We start from the raw sequence: 24430 nt of genomic DNA, 5'->3' as shown, positions 1-24430 counted from the left end.
TGCAAGTACACCTACACAACAGTTTATTTCCCAAATTAAAATCTGCATTTCAGCAGCTGTACTTACCTTTTGTGAAGCCACCGAAGAGGAAAGAGTGTACTTGATGCATCTTACACTGAAATCAAATGAACAAGCATTACTTTTTAAGAGACTAAAATCATTGCAGTCACCCATTCCCTTCAAAATATTTAAGTAAAACTTAAAGCAAAGCCCTGAGCTTTATAGAAAAGCCTTCCCTGATGCAACAGAAACAAGCCTGCAAAAGTAATTTCTAATCTTTTTTTTTAATTTAGGCAAAAATCACAGGATCTTTTTTCCTTTAACTTTTAACCTTCTCTCCCGCCCCCACTGCAGTGCGCGCCCGTCCAGCCCTGCGGCCACGAGCTGCCCTGGGTGCCGCAGCGCCCCGCTCCGCGCCCAGCTCAGCGGTGTTGGCACTCATCAGCCCCTCAGATGTCCCTACCAACACGGTTCTCATCATGCGCAGGCACGCGGCGGGCTGCAGGATCCCACCTACCCCCCCCCCGGCACGAGGCCCGGCTCCCTTCAGGGCGCACCCCGAGGCCTAGGCCGCGGCCTAGTCCCCGCGGCCCCAATCCGCCTCCATCCTCCTCCGCCAGCGCCCGCCGCGGACCCACCGCGCCCCGCCGCGCCTCCGCACCGCCCGCCGGTACCGTCAAAAGGCCGGGAGGGGGGCACAACGCCGCGTGCTGCCGAGCCGCACCGTGAGCGTCGCAGAGCCCCCGATCCGCTCCGCCGCCGCGCCTCGCCTCGAAAGGCCGCTCGTCCGCCGCGCCCCCCTTATATAGCCGCGCCGCGGTGACGTCAGCGCGCCGAGCCCCGCCCCCTAAGCAGGGCGGGGCGGGGCGGGGCGGGGCGGGGCGGGGCGGGGCGGGGCGGGAGGGGGGATTTTCTTCCTGGGCGGGGGGGGGATGAGGGGGGGGGCAGCGTTGCGCTTCCGGGCCGGCGCCGGGGCCGATCCCAGCCCCGGGAGGTGAGTGCGGGGCGGGCGGGGGGGGCCGGGGGGATCCGAGCCGCGCGGGGCGGCCCCGAGGGGAGCGGGGGGCGGGGGGGGCAGCGCCCGGCCCCGGCGCACGGGGCTCCCCCGGGACTCAGCGCGCTCCCGGCTGAGGCCGCCCGCGGCCGCCGCCAGCGCCCCGCAGCCCCGCGGGGCTGGGCTCGTGCCCCCCGCTGCGGGCAGCGCTCCGGGGGCAGGGCGCGGGGAGGTCGCGGACCCGGTCCCGGTCCTGGTCCCGCGGGGTTGTGGTGCCGGGGGTGCGGGGAGCGGGGTCGCCCAGCGCCGCCGCCGCGACCCCCAGCGCAGCGGGGAGCGCCAGGGCTGTGTCGGCTCTGCCGGGGAGAGCCCCGCGGCGCGGCTGCATTCCTCCTGCCTCCCTGTGCTTCGTCCTCCCGCAGGGGAAGGGGGCAGAAAGCTTCCAGACGCCGCAGCCTCAAAAGACGAGCAGAGAGCGAAGACACCGACCGCACGCCCTCCCGGTGCATGGTGCCGTTAACGTGACAGGTAGGGCAGCGGGGTGGCAGCGGGGTGGCATCGGCCTGGCCGCGCCTGAAGCGCTGCTCCGAGCCCTGTGCCGGCGCGGCTCTGCGTGCTACAAGCCGCTTCCTCGTCCTTTGTGGGTTTTGTCGCTTCCTCCCGAAGATAAGGCGAGGGGAGCAGCAGCCTTCAGATGTGGCACTGTTGAGCTGCACCTTGGGAAGTTGGATGCAGCCCTGAGCTCATCCGCCCGGCAGCCGTCCCCTGGTTTAGCAATCCCCGTGCGCGACCTCGGGAGATTGACAGGCTGCTCTGCAGCTTCAGGTTTAGTAACATATTTTGCCAAGTTTGCACAAAGGCAGTTCTGGCACACGAACATGCACTATCCTGCAGCGCCCGTAGCTGAGAACGAAAAAACGTGCCGAAGCTCTAGGCCCCTGCCCTCCAAAGGCACATGTGCGTGAGCTGAGGCATGCGCTGGGCCCTTTTATTCGGAGATTTCTCAGAGTAGGCACTGTCAGCCTCAGTATTCCTGGACTGCCCGAAATTGTTTAGATATCTGCAGCACTCTGCCTAATCAACACTTCAGATGCCATCCAACTGGGGAGCAGCTCGTGCCACGAGAGGTCTTTAATGAAGGTATTTATTTTCCTTTTTTTTTTTTTTTTTCTGGTGTGTGTGTGTGGGGGGGTGAGTTTACGGCTAATTTTGGACCATTCTGAATTTTGACCATATATGGTCAGGACTTCTTTTCAAACTTTGCCAAAATGAAATGTGATGATTATAAAAAAGAAAAAAAAAAAAAAAAAAGAGAGAAATTACGGAAAGGAAAGTAGGAGAGCTCGTGTGCTAATCCCAATTGTTCACAAGGCATATTCTGCTGTGCGCAGCACCTCAAACTACACAGTCGTTGGCTGCTTTTCTCGTGGAGTCGTTTGAGCCGGCTGGATGGTCGATGTGTTGGTGGCTGGAGCTGGTTACTGCTCTTTTGCTTTCACTGGCCTGGTGTCTGTTTTCTGCCCTGTGTCGGAAGTGCCACAATTGATGAAAATCTTTGTTTTAATGACGCGATTAAGAGGTCTTGAGTGCAAACACGTGCTGGTCAGCTTTTGAAAAGTCACTGGGGAAGACTTAGGCCCCTGTCTCTCCTTCATGATTCCTGCTCTGTAAAGGACAATCTTGTAACAATATTTATTTCCACTTCCAAAATGCTTAGAAGGTACAAGTGCTAAGTATTTTAATCCCTTATGCAATCATTACCTATTTTTAGAACCTGAACCATTTTCAGTGTTCTTTTTACAATGCAAATGCGCTTTTATTGGGGCTTGCAGAATGAACTGTTTCGAGCACTTAAGCCACAGGGAACGGGGATCTGTCAGGGACTGTTTTAACATAATGTTTGTAAAAGGCAATGTACAGAACATAAAGATCTGCTGTGAGCCACTTGTAAATTAAGCACTGAAAGCTCTCTAAAAATCCCGATATTTCAAACTGAATAGATGTAGATGAAGAAGGCTCTAAATGCAGAGGACAGAGCAGCTTTGTTAATGACAGCTTGTTTGTTTTTTTTTCTTTCTCGATCGGGTTACACCTGCAAGCGGGACAGCCATGGAGAAGAGCGGGAACATTCAGCTGGAGATTCCTGACTTCAGTAACTCTGTCCTGAGCCACCTGAACCAGCTGCGCATGCAGGGCCGCCTGTGTGACATCGTGGTGAACGTGCAGGGGCAAGCTTTCCGCGCTCACAAGGTGGTGCTGGCTGCCAGCTCGCCCTACTTCCGCGACCATATGTCCTTGAACGAAATGAGCACAGTTTCCATTTCTGTCATCAAGAACCCGTCTGTTTTTGAGCAGCTCCTTTCCTTTTGTTACACCGGTAGGATATGCCTGCAGCTGGCTGACATCATCAGTTACCTAACGGCTGCCAGTTTCTTGCAGATGCAGCACATCATAGACAAATGCACGCAGATTCTCGAGGGAATTCACTTCAAAATTAACGTGGCAGAGGTAGAAGCGGAGTTGAGCCAGACCAGGACAAAGCATCAGGAGAGACCCCCAGAGTCTCACCGGGTGACGCCAAATCTCAACCGTTCCCTGAGCCCTCGTCACAACGCCCCGAAAGGGAGCCGCCTGGGCCAGGTTAGCACAGTGCTGGACATCCGGGAGCTCAGCCCACCAGAGGAGTCTACCAGCCCCCAGATCATCGAACAGAGCTCAGATGTGGAAAGCAGGGAACCCATCCTGCGGATCAACAGAGCGGGACAGTGGTATGTCGAGACGGGAGCAGGAGACCGCGGCGGACGGAGCGACGATGACGTCCGAGTGCTGGGAGGAGTGCGCATTAAAATGGAGAACCTGGAGGAGTGGCTAGGGGCAGAGAATCAGCCGTCAGGAGAAGACGGGAGCAGTGCTGAGGAGGTCACAGCGATGGTGATTGACACCACAGGCCACGGATCAATGAGCCAAGAGACTTACGCGTTAGGGTCCTCAGGGGCCAAAGTGGTCAGGCCGACCAGCAGTGAGATTGACAGGTGAGTTCTCTTCAGCTTATGTCCTGACCTTGGCTGTAAGAGGAGACTGAGATGATTTTCACTTGGTTGGGTTGGTGCTTTTGAACGTTTCCCCCTAATATTTCACGTGTCCTTCTTAAGCCTAAGCACTGGAGGATTTTTTTCCTCGCGTTACAGAGTGTATCTGGTTTGGGTCATAATGTTTTGGCTGGACAGCCATCAGCCCAGGATCTCCAGGTGTAGGCTAGCTTGGGATCGTTAGTGCTCACAGATGTGTAGAATGGAATCTCTGCCTCTCAGCGTTTCAGCTGATGCAGGGTTTTTGTCTAAAAAAGAAGTTGCTGTGAAGCCTCAGTAGATGCCATGCTCAGCACTGGAATTAACAAGGTCGTATACAATACGTTACGCAAAGTACCATTGTAATGATGCCTTCTGGCCTGAAAATCTGGGAGTTGTTCTGTTCTAGGAACAAGCTGGCCACCAGCTGTAGGTCAAGAGGAAGCTTTCTTCCTGGTGGTCCAGGATAGCAGTGGGTCCTGGGGTTGCATCTGTTGAAGCAGTTGTGGTGGGGAGCCCATTGGCCTCTGCTGTTGTTTGGATTTATATGAAACAGCAAAAAGCCTATACTGGGAATAGGGGGTGAAATATGCTGTGTTTTGTTTCTTCGTCCATTTGCTTCCCCGGCACTGCAGCATTTGTTTCCTTGCCCTTAGCTCAGACCAAAGAATGGATCTGATAAAGAGCGGATCTTGTGTGTCTGAGAGGGCTTGCATTTGATGGCGGGAGGTTCCCTTCACACTCCTCCTCTTCCAGCTCAGTCCCTCTGGTCCTCCGGGGGAACAGCTCCCCGGAAACAGTGGATATTCCATCACTTACCATTTAATAAACCAGTCCGTGGGAGTTATGTTGAGCTGGCCCTTGGGAGAGCAAGCCTTTCCTAGCCTCTCGACTCTTCACCATGGGTCAGCGGGCCCCAAGCATCTCTTTTTTACGCTGCACTCAGTATCCACTGTTTCCTACTTGGAGTCCCTGGCATCACTTTTGTGATATGCCGTAGTTTCACACTCACAAGGGGGATAAGCACGAGGGTGGTATGTGAGAGGTGCCCTTAGAGAACCAGTTTCTCCTCCTGTTGGAGAGTTCCTGAGTCACTGGGCCCATATCAATTTACTTGCTTGCAATAGCAACCCAAAAGCTCTCTGTGACTGAACTGGAAGCCAAATGACTCAGTTTTATTTTTCAGATGTTAAGACTGAAACCACAGACCAGTATGACTTGGTTTTTCCTTTATACTTGCGCTGTTCCGCCTCCTGTGTGTTAGCTGGTGAGGATGAAGAGATGCTATACAGGTGCCTCTATTGCTCACCCGTTGTTCTACACACCATAGTGACCTGATGCCCATTAAAAACTCCATTTACACTCTTCCCCCACCCCACAGATTTAGCCCTTCTGGCAGCATGGTTGCTGTGACTGAGCGGTACAGATCAAAAAGCGAGTCTCCCGGGCGGATGGATGAGCCCAAGCAGCCCAGTTCCCAGGTAGGCAGTTCCAGCAGTTTGCAAGTAAACGTTGGTGTTGAAGGTTAAGGGGACTACATTGCGGTGTAGCATGTAACCTTTTATATTTGCAAGCAATGCTGTTTGTAAAACGAGGACCAAATATTTACTAGTGGCAAGGGTTTGGTTGCCCATCCTCAGAATGCATGCCGTCAGTGTATGGTGTATAGCTGATTCTGTCTGTTGGTTGGGATTTCGTCCAGATACCTGGAAAACATGAGGAGTTTCTCTTGTTGTCTGAGGGCGTAAATGTCAACCCTCATTCTGGGCAGGGCACCAACTCCTGAGGAGAAACCCTGTTCACCTGGATCTGTGCTAAAACACTGCCAGCAAGTGCCCGAGCTGAAGGAAGAGGCGTTAGCTGGCTTCTGTAGGGGGCTGGGGGGTGACAACATGCAAACCTTTTCCTACTGGTACCAAAACCATTCCAAAAAGCACTCCAAGTACTACACCAGTAAAGCTTTTGGGTGGAGTATCGGAGGACTGGGGGTTTGTACAGAGGTCTCTTGTCTTTTGTCCCTTGTCTAATTCTTCTGTTGCATGCAGTCAGTGTTGCAGTGACAGTAGCGCAAGGACATCACCCAGCACCCTGTGGAAGGACATCTCGTGTTCCTGACACATAAGTAATGTGTTAGTTTGTAATCAAATGACTTTGCTGGAAGCATGTGAGGAGTTACCAGGCTGCTTTGACCTTGAGTAAGACTGAGTGAAGTGAAGAATAAAAACCATGATTTCTGTCTGCTAGCTTCCGGATGCCCTTCGATAAAACGATACCTTTTTGCTCTTATTTTGCCAAAGGCCTGTTTTGGGTCCTCAGAATATGTCTAGAAAATTTCAGGTCAAACTAACCCTCCAGGGCAAATGCAACAGAAAGCAATTTCAGCTCTAAGTATGGAAAAGATGCTGTTACTTCTCTGTAGTGAGACAGCCGCAATCTTAGAACTGTGGGCTTCAACACATGCAGGGAAGTGCTGTCACCTTTCACACTTCTGCTGTTCCCACGTCAATGTTATAAACAGCCTGCCTGCAATCCCTGCCTGGTGGCAGCGTGCGAGGGAGGCACCACAGCTGTGTGCATCTCCTTTAGTTCCGAGCAGCTTGCCACTGCTTGTGCAGCTGCACTCGGCGGTGCCTGGCACGGTTACACTGCTCCTTGTGTGTGCCCAGCCCCAGCTGTCGGGGCAGAGGCTCTTGTGCGTTCACACTGGTTGCTCCTCCATGCTTGGCATCCTCAGGAAAAGGCGTGAGGCTTGGAGTACAAACACGTAGGCCTTCAGGGGCTGTCTAGGTGTGCTGCCTCCGGGTACAGCAGCTCCAGAAAGCAGTGCCTGCGGCTGTCCTCGAGCCGTGTGGCTGAGGGATGCCCGTGGCTCTTTGGCTTGCAGCAGGCGGCGAAGAGCTGCTGCTCCTTGCCGTGCGTCTTGGAGCCGGTCGCAGCTCGCTCTGCTCAGCCTCTCCCCTGCAATATCGCGGGGGTGGATGGATTGCGTAAGCCTTTAGTCAAACGTGAGCCATTATAAAATGAAGCCTGAGGGACACCTGAACAAATACCCACGTGAAATGACACCCGGAGAGTTTCAGACGTGAGCTGGAGTTTATTCCACCTTCTTGTTACTGTAAGCTTATTAATTGGCTTTTTTCTAACGTTTAATAAGTATAGCAGAATACGGTATACAGTATTTTAGTCAAACTGCTCCAAGATTTTTTGGGGAAAAAAAACGGAGTAGCTTGTATTGACACCTTTGATCCACAGCTCAGTCAGTGGCTAACTGCCCTCCTGACAAAGGCTGTATTTTCTTCCCCAGACCCAGTGAATGGCTTGGCAGAGGGGGCCGCTAGCAGAGGTTTCTAATTGATTGCTCATTTGTCTCCAGCCCCAAGGCTCCAGTTAAGCACTTAAATGTGTGCTTGAGGTTGCAGGCATTAGTGCTGTTGATTTCTAGGTTTGGCACATGCTCCAGTGCTTAACTGGACTGGGGCCTAGAGGAAGAAACAGCAGATCTTTTCCGCATAGTTTTTTTTTTTCTTTTTAAGCTGCTTGTTTTTTGTTTTGGTTTGGTTTTAATCTGTTTTTTCCTTCGCAGGGGGAAGAATCAGCCATGATTGGAGTGAGTGGTTACGTGGAATATCTCCGGGAGCAGGAAGTTTCGGAGCGCTGGTTCCGGTACAACCCACGGCTCACCTGCATTTACTGCGCCAAATCCTTCAACCAGAAGGGCAGCCTGGACCGGCACATGCGGCTCCACATGGGCATCACACCTTTTGTCTGCCGCATGTGTGGGAAGAAGTACACCCGCAAGGATCAGCTGGAGTATCACATCCGCAAGCACACAGGCAACAAGCCCTTTCACTGCCACGTCTGTGGCAAAAGCTTCCCTTTCCAGGCCATTCTCAACCAGCACTTTCGCAAGAACCACCCTGGCTGCGTGCCTCTGGAGGGGCCTCACAGCATTTCCCCCGAGACCACCGTCACGTCTCGGGGGCAGGCGGAGGAAGAGTCTCCCCCGCAGGAGGAAGCTGTTGCCGTGGGGGAGACGGCACAGGGATCTGTGTCCACCACTGGGCCAGACTGAAAGGCAGTGGCAGGGTGTGGGGAGGAAGGACCACCTTCCCGTTTTGGCTCTAGAGAGTCAGCACCAACCTGGCAGGCTGGTACTGTAATTAGTGCAATGCCACCATTGGACAGAAAGAAGCTCCCAAGATGTTGCCAAAATAGAAAAATCTTTCTCTCTCTCTCTCTTTCTCTCACAACACCCCACAAACATAGTGTTAAAGGTTTTTCTCCCTTATTCCTCAACTTCCTGAGGAAAAACAAGACAACTGTGTCAATCAACTTCTTCTTATTCAGGGATCGACAGGATTTAAAATTTTTGTAATGTTCGATAGCGATCATTCGGGACAAGCAGTCCTTTTTATTTCTCAAAAGATTGTGGCCCAGCTGCCAATTCCTGCCGGCGCAGAGCCAGCGAGCCTGGCTGCTCCTCGCTGTGTCTTCTGGCCCGCATCAGAGGGGCAAGCAGGGGCGAGGGGCACTTGCCTTTCTCCCTTTCCCAGGTAGTGGCCACGTTAAAAAAAACAAACAGACTGTCCTAGTGGAACCTGCCTTGCCTGACTATATTTATCCCTGTCTTATTTTTGGTGTGTCTCTTTTTACATTTTTACGTAAACTATTATTTTAGGGCTTTTGGCTTGCCCGTTCCAGGCGTGTGGCCTCCTGCCCCTTGTTAAAAGCGGGCAGGGCTATGAAGCAGCATTCTAGAGGTCAGCAAAATTTGAAGCGCTTAGGCTACTGAAAGAGAAATTTAGCAGCTGTGAGGTTTGCGTCACTCTAATGTGTGGGGAGAAGGTTTGGAGGGGTCTTTCGGAGAGGGTTGTCCTCTGCTGGTGCTGATCTGGAGGGTTCGGAGCGCTCTGACGTCCTGAGCGGTGCGCTGCCATGCTTCAGGTGCTGCCAGGCTTTAGGAAGAGGTTTGTTTGCTGGCTGAATGGAGGAGTTAGAGGCTGGCTACCAAAGTCGTCCTTCACCCCAGCTCCCCCCTTGACACGCACTTGATCTTTTATAACAGCAATATGGTTTACTGAGATACTGTAATCCCAGCCAAGCAATCATGGGTGGTTGCTTTTGAACATGTTTCTACAAACTAGTTTGATAACTTTTTTATTGCTGAAATGAAAAAAGAAAACCCTACTTTATTTCCTCGTAATGGTTCAGGAAACTTAATATCAGTGGTTCCTAGAGCAATCACAACTCTGTCCCGTTGCATGGACTTAAACTTTTGTATTCTAAGAAGCTCTGATGTTTAGAGCAAGTTTAGCAAACCTGGAGAGACATGCCTGTGTTGTGTATTGTAGGTGTTTGCACGTGCTTACGTGTTTCCTAAACAGAAAAGCATGGGACAGGTAGATAAGTGCAAATATCTTGACATCTTCTGAAGAAGTCTTTTTAAAAATATGCAATACTTTAAGAGTTTTCTTTGGTTCTGTTGCTGAGTTGTTGGTGATGGAAGGGGAAAATGCACGACAGGTTGCGCAGATCGGGTTTGGGAGAGGACATTTGGTTGAAGGGATTCTCTTTAGGATTTTTAAAGTGTGTCTTAGGGAAGGATGAAGTTCTGATCCTTAGGACGATGGGAGGAACAATGAGACATTGAAAAAGAAACACATTCCAGCTTGCTTTTGCAAAGAAAGCTGGACAAGTGGTTACAGCGTGGTCTTGGCAGGCAGGAGGCTTTCTGAGTGCAAACAAAGCTTCTCCTGCTGCCTGCCTGCACAGCTTTGGGCACAGGGAATATTTCCTGGCCTCGCTTTCCCCACCTGCAAATTGGGACTCATGATCATTTTCCTGCCCTGTTAGAGGCAAGAATTTGGAGAAGGGCGAAGTGGTCTTGCCCGCCCTCCACTTTGAAGAGGCAAAGGGTCTCACTGTTCCTCCCACGTCTCTCAAAAGGCAGACATGGCTCTGATGCTGTGGTGTGTGGGGAGGGGAAGGGCTTGGTGCCAGGATCAGGTGCACCAGGGACGTGCTCCTAACAGAGGAGCCTTGGCAGGTGTTCTGAGCAGGGCACCTGCCCAGCGCAAGTTCCTTGACCGTTTCGAACAGGACAACTGACATCTCCCCTTCCATTTTCCTTCTGTCCCTTCTTCTTCCTCTCCTGTCAAGTGCATCGACACGCAGGGGATGATGTTCTGAGCAGCCAACCAAGGGACCAGCCCTGTTCAGTTTCCTGTCAAAGGTCAAAGAGTAAGGTTGCCAGAGAGTAGTCGCAGAAGATGAGAGGTAAGAGGGTGGCTAAGGTAGGTTTCGTTGCAATCGAGGTGCGGGGAGGAGCGGAGATACGCAGAATATGCTGCTTTAGTCATAGCTTTTGAAGTTACCAAAAATCATTAAGAAAAAAAGTTAAAAACTTTGAAGTCCTATCCCGTTCACACTAGAGAGTGTCAAAAGTTACTTTTAGTTGCTTCAAAGATTTTTTTAAGTGTTTTAAAATAGAACTTTTAAAAGAATACTACCAAACTATAAAAACATAAGATTATTTATATACATATATTATATATAAATATAGTGGGAAAGTTTCCCTGCTAAGCTTGCTGTGAAGAGAAGGGTGAAGGTGCAGTAACTGCTATACAAGCAACATTTTTCAGAAACAGATGGCAACTGATCCATCAAAGCTTAGTGATGAAGGGCTGACATAAAATGGTGAATGCCTTATTTGTATGGCATAGCTGTGAGTTTCTTGAGCAGGTTTTTGTTTTTGTTTTACTGTATTGATACTGTGAATGGAGGAGCATCCTAGCAGCCCGGGGTGAGATTGGTGCATCCTGTTTGGCTGATTTGCTACTTTTAATTGGCCTGGTGAAAGTCGTGAAATTGTTCCTTCATATTGTTCTAGGCTAGCCTGAAAACAAAGCTTGTGAAAGGTTTTCTTTTTTTCTTTTTTTTTCTTTTTTTTTTCTTTTTTTTGGTGCAGAGGTTGCCACTGTACAAATGATCATTTCTGATTGCATGCAAAAGAGCCGATATTCTTGCCCAGGCCTCATTGAGGTGAAGTTTATAAGCTTGTAACTAGAGTCAGTATAAGGAATGGTAGTGGGAATCATTTTAATATTATTTCTGTACATTTAATGGACATGTATGTGTACGTATGTGTGGAAATCATGGTGTCTCTAATGCTTTTGTGAGCCGTGCTGAAAGCCGTCGAGGCCAGCTGCGCTAGGAGAGGGAACCAGTTCAGGAGGAGTTGTTTGTTCAACTTTTCTTTCAGCGATTGGCTTCCTCAGCGCAGATGCGGCTGCGACTGCAGGATCAGGGCTTGGAGGCTGTGTGCAGGCTGGAAAGACCTCGTGTGAGTTTTCCAGCAGCGCTGCAGCTGCTTGGGGTCGCTTCCCGTAGTGGCGTGGTAACATCTTTTGTTGCATCTCCATCTTGTAGCTCCACTGAAGCTGTGGAGAAACAGGTGCCGGCTTTCCAAGTGCCAGTGCTTCTGCGATGGGTTGAGGCACGGCTTGGCATTTCCACATCTAGCTTCAGCTTTTTCCCCTTTGCCAAAACTGTGATTTCAACTGTGATTCAAGGAGGATGTGAAGCGAACTGTCGTGTTTTAATACCTCTGTAACTTAACATTTCTGTCAGCTTCAGAGCTAGGGCTTGCTAACCCGTTTGTTTGCTCGCCTCAGGCAGCAGAGGGAACGTGCTCTGTTTCTGCAGCCTTCCTTTTTGGAGGGGGAACGCATTCCGTAGGTCTTTGCAGCGGCAAGGAAACCTTCCCGATGTGAAGTGTTGCGGTTCTCCCCGTGAGCCTGCAGAAAGCCCCAGTGCCAAGGCACAGCAAGGCAAAGCGCGGTGCTGCGGACGTTCCCTGCTGCTGCTGGGCTCCCTGTGAATAGCTGTGAAAATAACAGGAATTGTATTAATACTGTGCTGCTGCTTGGGGGAAAAGCTAACAGCCTTCCTCTCGGGAGGATGACTGGCGTAGGGCTGGAAGAGAGAAAGAAGCAGAACATGCCGAGGCTGCTTACTTGCAGCAGCTACAGAGAGGGGGTTGTGAAATGTGAATTTCTAACGGGAGGCAGAGAACATGCTTGGCCACCTAACGCTGGCCAGGAACACCGGCCTGTGCAGAGCAGTCCTGTGGCATGGCCGTGCCGCCCGCCGCTGGCTTCCCGGTGCAGCTCCTCGTCAGGCTGCTGCCGCCAGGTCGTGGCCCTTTGCTTCACCGATGTCTCCTCTGAAATACTTTTAAGCTGTGATCTGTTTAACCGAGCTTGCCGAAGTTTGGGTGGCTGAAGGCAGGAAGAATAGAAAGCATGTAGTGCCTCTGCGGCTGTTTCAAACCTGGCCGAGGTCGGCAGGGGCTGACCGTGGGCACTGGCCAGCCGCCGGGGCTGGAATGGTGCTTGGAGCAAGCTGCGGCCTCGTGGGAAGGCACAGCGGGGCAGGCACAGGGCCAGGAGCTCAGCCCTCTTCAAACTGAGGCCAAAACACATCAGTGAGACCGATCTCTGTGCTCGGCCTGCTCCTGCTTTGTGACAACTCAGTGACTTTGTTAGCCAGGGCAGTTAGTCCCATGCCTCTCCGCCGCGATGATTTCACTTAATAATGTCACATAAAAGTTTGACGCGCAGTTCTTTAAATACTTCTAAGCAGTCTGGTCCTTGAGGACAGTCCTTCGTTGGGTGATGGAACCCATGTTGTGGGTTTGCAAGAGCAACATTGTAGCTTTTATTTGCTTGGCCCTTCCTCTTCCCAGCAGAAGCCAGTGTACAAAAAGACAACTGAACAGGTGCAGTTGGTTTGGGAGGAAGGTAGCTTGCAAGAGAGACTGAGTCATGCACCTTTAACGCCGAGGAAAATTAGCACCCCTTAAACTTATTACTTAATCTTCATAATAACCTTCTGTTTGATACTTGACGTGCCAACGTCGCTGTGCCATTCAGGCATCCGAGTGTTCCTGCAGCTAAGTGACACCGATGCTGTTCTTCCCAGAAAAGTTTGGGGGATGGGAGAGGTCAGGGGGCTGTGATTCAGAAAACTTCTGGTGTTTCTTCTAGGCTTGGGCTCTGAGTTTCTGCAGTCAGAAACCCGGAGCCTTTGGGTGGAGCTGACTGCTATTATTCTGTAAGGTGGCGCTCCAGTGGTGAGCACTACCCACACCAGGGGCTGAGATCATGCACAGGGCTTTGACATCGTCAGCGGAAGGTCCTAAAGAGCAGCTAAATATCTTTATTTTAATCATTGTCACTCAAAGGATATTTTAATATAAAATGCATACATACATCTGTATGTAGGTTTATATAGAGAGATATATTTGTAACCAAATAAAAGCTAGAACTATGCAAACACTACTGGCTGCTGCTTGAAACTAACACCTACCAGAATATTTTGGAATACTTTGGAGTATATTTGTTGCCTTTTTTTTTTTTTCTTTTTTTTCTTTTAAATAAAAAATGCAGCAGGGGCCAAAGTTTTGCTGCAGTTAGTCTCAATAGAAGCTTAGATCATTCTGAATCTGGAATCTGCTCATAAGTGGGTTATAAAAGTATCTGAAGAGTCCTCCAAACTCTAAAATATATCCAGCTGCGTTAGTATTATTGCTGAAAAGCTTTTGTTTGCAAAACATAGGAAAATTCAGAGGCTGGGACTGGGAGAGATGGAACTGTGGTGTTAGGGATGGTAGGTAGAGAAGAGGTAGAGTCAATAATGCAGGTGTTTGAAGAGGAAGGCCTGGGAGCATTTTCTTTCCAGACATAGGACTGAGTTGGCTACAAGGCATCTTCATTGTGAACATCTCCGTCCTTGGGACGGAGGCTGTGATCAAAGCAGGACTGGGCTGAGTTCTGGTCCCAGGGAGGTACTGGAAATCTTCCTGTTGAGACTGATGGTGCCAGAGTTCAGAGTGCTGGGAGAAATTTCATGGGGTTTCTACCATTTCTTTGTGCCGGATCCGATCTTTGTTTTTAGGTTTAGCTAAAACATATCCGTCTGGAATCTTCACTGACCCGTTTGACTTTTTGTTCTTAGGGACTGTAGAAAATTCAGGTTTCTTATAACATTATCCTCATCCCAACTGTGAACAAGTTACTACTGCTTCTAATTTATTGTCTTTCTGTTCCTGAACGTCTGTGTCATCTGGCTGATTACCAGTGCCACCTTGCAGTGCTCCATTAGCTTTTATGCACAGGGAATTGTTGCAATGGATAAGGTGATGAAGCTAGTTGGAAGAGTAGAAGCCTTTGGAGAGTAGCTTTTGCTTCCTCTAGCTGTCGTTAGGGAGTGCACACACACGTACCAGTATATGCATATATATGTATACATATATAAAGTATTTCAGTATAAACTCATTTAGCATTATTGTTTAATTTATATTTTAATCCAGTTATAAACCAAAGTATTACAGCTTGTGAAATGATGCTTCTTGGAAAGATCGTTGTTGACAAAAATGCAGGTAAGATGGAAGAACTTGTTCTTTTGAATGCTAGAGACTGGAAACCTCGGGTGGATTTAAGGCGTGCTAGTAAGGTTGGATTGTGGGGAGGCAGCGTGGGTGACCACGTGAAATGCTGTTGGTTTTTGTCTCACACAGTTTAACTTGGTGCTGGAGGAACTGCTACAGGAGCAGTGTGGCCTGGCAGAGACGAGGCACTTGCCTCTGCTGGAGGCGGTTTGAGTTTGTGCTTTGACCAGGTCTCGGCAGCGCTTCTGCTGCTGGACTGCCCCAGCAGAACTGCTCCGGAGCCCGAGCCGCCCCGCTGTGCCTGTTGGCCACAAAGCACCGCGCCTCTGCCCCGCCTGGTGATTTGGGGTACTTTAAAGAAGAATAAGGACTTCCCTGCTGGAATGCCTCAAGGATTCCCTTCCCTGCAAGGGAACTTGAGAGTGGCTTTGCCTTATGCTGTAAGATGGATCTAAAGTGATCCTCTGCTCTGACCCTGTCCTGGTCAGCGCGGGATTAGGGTGAATTTTTGATACTGATGGGACAGACTGACTCGGTTCTGGCACTGGTTCTGCCTCTGTCCCCAGTGGCTTGCTGTTTCAAGCTGTGGTGTCTAACCAGGGTTGGAGGCAGGAGGTTCACATTGAGGTGGAGTAGAGCTGCCACTGGACCCAATGCTCCAGGGCTTTGGCTCCTCTGTGCTGTCACAGTGATTAAAGCCAGCCCCGAGGGAGTTTCCAGGGCCTTCTGAAGGCTTCTGGACATCTTTGACGTACAGAGAAGTGGTTTTGTTAAACAAAATCAAGGCTTAAAGATGCAGTGTTCTCCATGGCACTTAAGTGTTCTGTAGGAAAACGAGCACGTTCTGGCAAGCCCAGAAGTAAAAAGGGAGAAGGTGGCAAATCAGACCGTGGTCTGGCACAACTGGGTGCTGGAGAGAGGAGGCCACAAAAACAACTGCCAGTGTGTTCAGTCTCTAGCTTAGTCTTTTAGAAAACAGGCACTTGCTATTTAGTGATGTCTAGAGGTGCAGGTATTTTGTAGTAACCTCTGAAGAGATGCATGTTTTGTTGTCAGCAATGGAAAGAGGAAATGGGTTCAACAGTGAAATCTGGCTATTTTTTTCTCTATGAGGGGAGTAATTGCCTTTCCGAGGAACTTACAAATGCTACAACTTGACCACAAAAAGTCTCCTGCAGGCTTAGCAGCAGCCGTGCTTCCTCTTGCTCTTCTGCTCAGCCCGCATGCCAGAGGCTCTTTTTATGGCAAGCTTCCCTGCATCCCTCCTATCGAGCAGTGTGATACCCACCCACCCTTGTTGATTAAGTTCATTTAATACTCTTCAGTAGGATTAGTGCGTACTCGCAGCTCCTGGTGTACACGCAATACAATTTATAGCTCCTGAGTTCAGATCTGGCAAATATAAAAAGCCTGTAAGCTAATCTATTTCTAATTGTAGTCACTGGGGACTGCGGGCTGAGTACAAGAGCCCTTCTGTGCTGCACCAGTGCCTAGCAAAGCATCACGGCCTCTGCTTCGCTTGGGTTTTGTGAGGAAAGAGATTCCATCAGGCTGAGGCATCCCGTAACCCTCCTTGGGGCAGGAGGACACTTCTCTGCTCTGCTGGCAGGGAGGAGAAGTACCTTAGACCGAGCTCTGGCTGCTAACTGGGCAGAACAGTTAGAGACAGCCACATGTGAAATTTCTGCCACTTCTCTTTAAATAACTTTCAGTAATATATATCCGTACATGCATAGCATTAGTTTTACAGAAAGATAGCCCTTTTCGCTGAAAATGCCCCAAACTGAACATTGAGTAGCAGCAGTGTGCTGCACGGGGCGGCTCCTCGGTGCTTAGGGGGTCGCTGCAGGGGTGTGCCTGAGGCTTTGGGCAAGGGCGTTGGAATTCCCTTCCCTTGTAATTGCTCTGATGGCTTTGGGACACTGCCCACAAAGCTGCTTTTCGTTTTTAAAGCTTTAATTCCTATCATGGAAATGCTGAAAAATCACAGGTCCCCTCCTCCCTGATTCCTTTTAAGCTGTTTAGGTAATCTTGATGTGCCATGACAGCTTTCACTTTGTCGTCTACATGCAACTTCTCCGTGAACTAGCCCAGAAGAGCCAGCCCGCTGCCAACGGGTTTACCTCTGCTGTTCAGGCACCTGCACTAGGAAACTTGTAGGACTTCACAGACAATCGGTTCAAGTCCGGGGCTGTAGGATCTGATGCTCGTAGCAGGGCTTCCCTGCTGCCGAGGGGCTGGGTTAGCTGGGGGACCAGAGCTGGGGGCTGTGCCGCAGCCTGGACCAAGTCACCGGGTGCTGGTGCCCACTTGTTGGGGTCCGTGATGTGAGGGACGTGGGCTGGGCTTTCTCCTGAAGTTTGCCTCGTGACTTCCCACAGACTGCTGCCTTCAGCGGCAGGACTGTCAGCACCGAGGATATGCTGGGGGGATCTGGGCAGGGGATCCCGTAGCTTCAGAACCAGAAGCAGCAGGACGTGCCAAGCGCTTCTGTGAATGAAGAATAAAAACTGCTTTTGGCAGGGTGGTAGAGCAGACCTGGGGGTACTGGCTGGTAACATATGTTCAGCTACTTGTTTTTTCAGGGTGAGATGAGCCATTTCAGAAATCTGGGACAGGAACAGTGGTAGCATTTGAGCCCTGCCTTCTCACTCCAGGCGGCCACCGAGACCCGCAGCAGGTACGTCCGTGTCGCCGCCAGGGTGGGAGGGAAGGGAGCCCCAGTACCCGGCCGGGAGCGTGGAGCTGGCACGCTGCGGGGGGAGAGGCAGCCCCGTGCCAGAGGTGCCCCGGGTAAATCGGCACCATCAGTTTCATTTAAAAAAAAAAAAAAAAAGTATTCTAATTGGGTGATGGTGAGCTGGCAAGGAAAGTAGGTTGGCAAGGAGGGAAAGAAGGCACGTGTCCCCTGAAATACGAGGCGGGCTCATCTGCTCTCAGTACCAGCCGTGGCTGTTGCCACTGGAAGGCAACAGGAGGTGTTGAGTGGAATGGGGGTAGGTGAAACGACAGCACAGCATCCCTGGGGAGAAGCGTGTGTGGATGTTGCGGGCAGGGAAAGGGCTGTTTTGGAACCTGCCTGTGTGCGGGAGCGTGCGGGAAGCCTCGTGGTCTTGGAAGACAAGAGATGCTCATGCCCAGTTCAGAAGCATTGGAGCTGAGCATCGCCGGTGTTCTCTGCTCTGGGATCTGCAGAGCTCTTCAAGGGATCTGAGAATGGAACCTAAGGAAATGAGCCAGGTTGTAGTGCAGGAAACTTTGCCCTGCAGATTTTGGAAACTCCCTTGGGAGAACCTCAAGGGTGGCAAGTGACAGTTGAGAACATGTAGCACCAGACAGATTGCAAAGTGCTGTTTTCTGAATATTATGCTTTCTAGCATGTGTTAAAGCTGTTGAAGACAGAAGTTTGCTTTCATTTCAGTACTCTCTCCTTCATGTCATTCCTTCTACTTAACCTCCGCAGCCAAGGGGAGGGTGCAGAGAAGACAGAGCCAAACCTCTCAGAGGTGTGTGGTGGAAGGAGCAGCAGCAGTAGGCAGAAGTTTGTACACGGGAAGTTCAGGTTAGGTATAATGAGAAACTTTTTCACCATGAACATAGCCAAACATTGGAACAGGTTGTCCAAAGAGCCTGTGAGCTCTCCAGCCTTGGAGATACTCAAGACCTGGCAGGTAAAACCCTGAGCAACCTGCTTGAAGCAAGCCCTGCTTCAAGGTGGGAGGCTTGGACCCAAGGGTCTGCCCCTCCCTCGGGTATGTGGGGCTCCTCTGTCACCCCACGGGGGTGTGAGGCACTGCCCCGCCACATGCTGTGAAGCGAGGGGTAGAGCCTTACCCCACCACTGCATTTCCATGTCACATTGTGTTTTTTTTCAATTTGTCAAGGATTAATCCATGACAGAGCATCTTGTCTACAAAGGTCTGTGGAGAAGTCCAGCTGCGCCCAAGTGTGAGTGCAGCCTCCTTTTTTTCATCAGACTAAGCCAAGCTATATATATATTTTTTATAGAATTATCATATAAAAATGGGCAGCTTTAATGGGCTTCCTAGTTCCTATCAGTTAAGCTTTTGAAATATATTCAGGTGTCTTTTAAATACTGCTGTGTAACTTCCTTGTTTAATCTGACATATTCTGAGTTATTATTTTTCTGCAGTTGTCTAAGGCAGTACTTTAAGAAAATAAGTGCATTAATTTTTTGCCAACTGTCAGTTATGTTAAGCCTCCAGCTTTACTTAGATTTTGTAAATGTGCTTAATCCTCCTCAGCTTTATGGTTAAATGTCTTCATTATTTTTATTATTAATTGCAGTGAACTTATTTATTTAAACCTTCCCATTATGTTTGCAGTCTGAACCAATACCATTCACTAAGGCCCACAAAAACTGTGAAACTCACTAGAAAGTAAAAATGAAGCTAAATTGGTTAATTTTACTACTGGTCATAAAATACAGAAAGTAGCAGCATTAAAAAAAAATAAATTACTGAGTCTGGGGGAGGAATCATGAAGCCTCAGACAAGAAACTTCATTTGGAAATGAGCTACAACCTGATGATCTTTCACTGGTTCCCCATTTGGGCAAGGTCAGAAGCTGTCTTGAGATCGAGAGGTTTTTCTGGGGTCCTTTTTTTTTTTTTTTATTGATGTGTGTAGGGCATTGGTTTGGTCTGGATGCTCCCATGATGCTATTTTCTTAGACATCTTACACGTCTAAGGAAACTATGGATTACTGTGAAGCTTTTATTTAATACTTTATTGCATTAAGGTGGTAACTGAGCAACTGTTGGCTTAACAGAGGCACGGGCTGGTGTGGAGAAGGAAGGTGCCATGCCGGTGTTGAGGCAGGTAGCTGTGAGTTACACTAACACAACAGGGACAGTGCAATTCTCTGGATTACAGCTTCGAGTCTGGCTAAAAGCGTGAAACGTGCCTCGCATCACCCCTGCGGCTGGTCCCTGGCCCTGGGGTGCTTTGCTGGATGCACCAACGTGACCAAAAGTCAAAGTGAAGCAGTCTCACATTTGCTCTGTGAAAATACAGGGACGGGGTTGCTGTCAGCACAGGCTGTCCCGTGTGCGTGGTTAGAGGCTGAGGGCAAATGTGGTCAGGGACTCATTTTGTGCATGGTGCAGGTACTTTCCTTAGGGGTTTGAGAGTTTCCAAAGCCAGGGTTCTGCTGTTAGGTGAAGCAGCAGATCTGGATCGCAGGATCCAGATGGATCACATCCATTTGGGGATGGAGGGCAGAATTTGTCCTGCCCTCTGCCCAAGATGAAAGCCCTTCAGCTCCCCTGAAGTTCTTGCCTGGAAAAAAGCCCTGCGCCACTTTCCAGGGCTGTGTTGTTACAGAGCAAGCAACTATGAGAAAGATGTTGAAGCGCAAGGGGAGCGTTGTCACTCAAATAAGGCATGTTTCTTTTGTGATTGTGTACATAATATTGCTGACAGGTAGGAGAAGACAGGCCAAGGACAGAGTAATCCTTGCTGGCAGAACAGGGACTTTGCTGAATAAGCTCTTTTAAAAGTTGAGTTAGGAAGAGAATAATATGCAGCTCTATGTTCTTGTGGTAATTTATTCCTCACCTTGGGCCCCGTGCTTACAAGGAGGGCCAGTGAAGGACAAGGGCAGACTGTATCAGAGGCTAGTTGACAGAAATGAAAGCAAACTATTCAAAATAGTGCTTTTGTCTGAAAAAGGGAAGGGAATGTACGTCGTTTTCCCCTAAGCCTCTGGTCTCTTAAACACTAGCTAAAGCTCTCGTGAGCTGTGCCCCAGTTGTTGCTGAAGGTGCCCTCTGCCCCCTCCTTTCCCCAGCCTCACCCCCCTTTCCTGTACAACACTGTGAATAGGACACCAGTAGCTCTTTTTAACATTTCCATTGAACTTGCTCAGAGCATGAAATGCTGTCCGATGCTGTCACGTGGTGACACTGCAGAAGATGAGCTGTGACTGAGAGCCCTGTTCAGCCCAACAATAACCCCCAAACAGGGACACCGCTGATTTAGCGCTTCCACGTGGAACAGTGGAAGAGAAGAGCATTGTAACAGGAGTTAACAACCTAAGTGGCTTTATATAGCAATTTGCTAATCAAATTTGATTTCGTAACAAGCTAAACTGACAATCAATTTCTAAAATAGAAAAAGCCTCTTGGAGGGAATAGTTAAGTATGTCTTCAACAGAAAGATTTAACTGGGCTAACTTCTAATGAAGAGCACAGGAGTTTTTTTCCTTTTTGATTTTGAGCAATCACTCCAGAAATTGAGTTGCATTAAGCAGCAGAAGATTCGCAGGACAGTAACTACCTCTCTCTCTCGGAGTGCTGAGGTTGCCATGCTACACACTATCAGCAAAGCTTTCACTTCAAACAGATTTGTTTTCCTTACCTCCGTTTCAGAAACGCAGGTCTGCTCTGTAAAGTGACTCTATGAAAATGGCATCGGGCAGGAGCGGGGAGAGCCTTTCAGGTGCCACAGTCCCCCTGACGCTGGTTCCTCGCCATGCAACCCCTGGGGACGAGCTGCGGGGCTGTGAGCGTGCAGGGTGCGTGCGTTCCTTCGCGTGTCCTGCGTCGCAGCAAGCTGGCCGGGGGCCGCAGGCTGAACTGCTAACCAGGACCCGAGCTAGCAGCACGGAGGGGGAGAGGAGAATCCCTCTCCCTTCCGCCTCCAAGGGAGCAAGAGCAGTGAAAAAGCAATAAACTTAAATAAAAATAACACTTTTATACGTCGGTCATTAGTCAGCAGATCTGACTCTGCAAATTTATATATATTATACAAGCATACAGGGAGCAGATCTGTCACAAAAAGGTGCCATTTTTTTCTAAGCAGAGTCCCTTTCCAAACTAGAACAGCACTTTAAAAAGGTTCCTCTTAAATAAAAAAAATAAATAAAAAAGAAAAAAAAAAAAAAAAGAAAAACCCTTTACTGAAGAAATGCACTTTAAATGGTAAGATGAGTATGGCTGTTGCAGGCTTTCGAGACAGCCGTACAGGCAGGGGGCTCGCCGCCAGCCACAGCCCGGGAGGGAGCGATGGTGCCAGACCCTCGGCTGCCACCGGCAGCCCCAAAACTACCGCAGCTCTACCTCCCGCTCCCGCACCCCTCCGGGCCCGGTGCTGCCCCTGCCAATGTTATGGACAGGATTTTCCACCCCGACCGCAAAGCTGGTCGCAGCTCAGCCGTGCTGTAGCACTAACAGGACTGGCATGCGTTGACCTGTTGGAATACTTTCGTAACGTGATCAAAAAAACAACAACAAAAAAAACACCCTTGCCTGTAAAGACTCTTGAAACCCCATTTGTGGTAGGTCAGAAGTTGCACCCAGTTGTGACACAGCAGGCGGCCTATCCGTGGGCACCAGGCTGAGCAAAGCCATGGTGAAGCTGTTACTGAGGTTGGGGGGGAGTCCGTACTGTAGATATGGAGCCCTAGTCAGTTCAGTATTTAAAAATAATAATTAAAATCCAAGTTGGTGTGTCCCACATTGATTCCGCTCTAAGCTGCTTTGCAGAGTAACCATTAATAAGAAAAATTGTGCTGTCACCATCAGCTGTTGGCCTAGAAATCCAACTTTTTAGGACAAGTGTCCTAAGACTCAAGACTTATTTTCACAGTTCAGAAATTTCCTGCTGTGCTATTATTTTTTCAATTTTATTTTTGGTTGCAATCCTTGTTTCAAAAAAAAAAAAAAAAAAAAGTCAGTGTTCACACTTAGTCTGCAGTAGGTTGAAGTGTGATCCTGCTGTGTGTAACTTGTGGATATCAGACTGTTCTTAAAATGATTTTACAAGCTGTGCCCAAGCTGGTCCTCTGCCCTGGCTTTTCTTTTCCTCGTCCAGTGGCAGCTGGCAGAGGCAGATGCCCCAGCGGGGCTGCCTGCTCGCAGGCTGGTCACATACAGCAACAGCCGCTGCTGCTGGAAGGGGCCAGGCAAAGGCAGCGCGAGAACCAGAGTTGGGGAAGGGGGGAAAAAAAAAAAAAAACAAAAGGTAGAGGGATTGTACAATTGCATTTAAAGCAGTTTAACAAAAAGCGCTCTCATCAGACAGCTTTAAGAACAATGTGAATGAGAACTTAGCAACTTGGGTAGGAATCTTTGAAAATTCTATAAATGTATACTTGAAATTCTGTTTGTATTAAAACAAATTGCATTTTCTTCTTTCTTTTAACACTGTGTAAAAGAACATTATGCATGTGAGTGGTTTGAGAATTAAATGGTTTAATACTCAGATCCTGGTCTGTCTCTTGTAGCCACCCAGTCCTGGCCGATGTTGGCTTTCTCTGGGCTGCCCAGGCAGGACGGGCACCCAACCCTTCTGATCAGCAGTGCTGAGAGCACCCCGACCCTGCTGCCCTCAGCTTACCAGCGTGGCAGAGCCTGAACTGTCCCAGGCTGCTTTTCCTGTCACCTTAGATGCCTTCTGGTCCTGGGTTTTGAGCTTTGTCTACCACTTCTGCAGGCTCAGCCCTTTGCAGTCCCTTGGGCTGGGGAAGCCACTGCTCTCACACCCGATTCCTGTTGCAGCAAGAGGGCTTCCCCAGCTGCTGATACCAGAGGAAGCATTTTGGTTCAGTGCCATGTTAGGGAGATCCAGGCGTATCCTCAACCTTCCTTTTCTTTTTCCCCCCACCATCTTCAACGTCCGCAGTGTAGAACGATCACAACAAGAAAGGCAAAGGTTACAGGCAGAGATCGTACACAGCTGGAGCTGTGAAACGAGGTAAGCAAGCAGAAGGCAGCACCCAGCAAGAAAAGCAGCAGAGGTGGGTGTGGTAAGGGAAAGTGAGCTTTCTGCCCCCTTTGTTATTTCCAAAATGCTCCCCCTTGTCTCCCAGAGTTCCAGCCTCTGTGTTAAAGTTGCTGCATGCAGTTTCTTTCAGAGGCATTACTCCAGATAAGCACACCAACAGGAGGATTTAAGACCCTCAGCATCACAAATGTCAGTGCCTCGTAGGCCTCTTCTCTGCGTAGGGCACTGACTGCAACAGCCATGAGATGCAGCAGAGAAGACAACTCTCCATGTCTGAACTGTGCAATACAGGTGCTCAAACCTTCCTCCTACAGGAGTGCTGCAAAGCCCAACTGCTCCCAAAACCACTCCCAAAACTACGATGGCCCCAGCCACGACCACACATCCTCCCGTGCTAGTCTTCCCACAGACTATTCACATCTGTGAACTACCTCACTGTTGGCATGCCGAGGCACCTGCTGCTAAGAGGAAACCTTTCTAGAAACAAGTTTTACTGGTCCTACAAAATCCAGGTGAAGTTGCACTCTGGGGAGTGCCATCTGCCTGCACAGAAGCAGCTGCCTGCACACAGCACATCTGGAACACGTACCACGAGCAGGACCGGACCATGCTTTCACTGCCTTTTTTGCTCGTTTTAACCAGCTGCCTTGAACACAGAACTCAGAGAGAAAAGCTCTTCACACTTCACTTCTGCATCTCAAAGGCAACCCTGCCAGAGGTCCCACTGCAGCATAACCACCTCGGGTAGACCAGAATTCAAATCACACACATGGCGTGGCAGCAGGCCAGCAAGCCTCAGCTCTAGGAGTACACTCAGGTGAAATAGCAAACTCACACACAGCTGGAGATGGCAGTTGCATTAGTTGCAGCTATCACCTTAGTAGGACATCACCACTGTCCAGAGCCACCCCCGCTACAGTAACTTGAATGTGGAGCTAGTTTGAAGCTTACTTCTCAAAACAACAGATTCAGGAGCCTTGGCTACATGAGGCTTTCACCAGCGCCTGTACAGCACTTGGACACATCAGACACACCAAAGCTGCTGGCAAGGAGGACTCTGCTGCTCGGCAGCTCTTCCACCCAGCATCTGTTCAGTGCCAAACTTCAGAAAGATGTTTCTGGCCCAGCAAGCACGTGCCCTCTGGCTGTGGCAGTTCCACTGGCCTTGCCA

General features: G+C 49.7%; 1 protein-coding gene across 4 annotated transcripts; it reads left to right on the top strand.

The window, feature by feature from the left end:
• Positions 1–974: 974 nt before the first annotated feature.
• ZBTB37 (zinc finger and BTB domain containing 37) lies at positions 975–24393 on the top strand. 4 transcript variants are annotated; one of them, XM_082765917.1, is made up of 5 exons: positions 975–994; positions 1417–1522; positions 3094–4026; positions 5444–5543; positions 7646–24393. In XM_082765917.1, the coding sequence occupies exons 3-5, from the start codon at positions 3104–3106 to the stop codon at positions 8132–8134; spliced, it is 1512 nt and encodes a 503-aa protein (XP_082622043.1). In that variant the 5' UTR covers positions 975–994; positions 1417–1522; positions 3094–3103; the 3' UTR covers positions 8135–24393. The 4 variants fall into 4 exon arrangements, with proteins under 4 accessions (XP_082622043.1, XP_082622040.1, XP_082622041.1 ...); XM_082765914.1 differs by having other exon boundaries at positions 1417–2134; XM_082765915.1 differs by lacking the exon at positions 975–994 and adding an exon at positions 2085–2134 and having other exon boundaries at positions 1317–1522.
• The last annotated feature ends 37 nt before the right edge of the window (positions 24394–24430 follow it).

This window comes from Aythya marila, assembly GCF_965140915.1.
Source record: "Aythya marila genome assembly, chromosome: 8".
Lineage (NCBI taxonomy): Eukaryota > Metazoa > Chordata > Aves > Anseriformes > Anatidae > Aythya > Aythya marila.
This window is presented reverse-complemented; position numbering and strand designations above follow the sequence as displayed.

Excerpts from the sequence above, each read along its gene's own strand:
- ZBTB37 (XM_082765917.1), top strand. The coding sequence starts at position 3,104 with ATGGAGAAGAGCGGGAACATTCAGCTGGAGATTCCTGACTTCAGTAAC. Across the intron at positions 4,027-5,443 it reads ACCAGCAGTGAGATTGACAG|ATTTAGCCCTTCTGGCAGCA; the intron begins GTGAGTTCTCTT and ends CCCACCCCACAG. Across the intron at positions 5,544-7,645 it reads CCAAGCAGCCCAGTTCCCAG|GGGGAAGAATCAGCCATGAT; the intron begins GTAGGCAGTTCC and ends TTTCCTTCGCAG.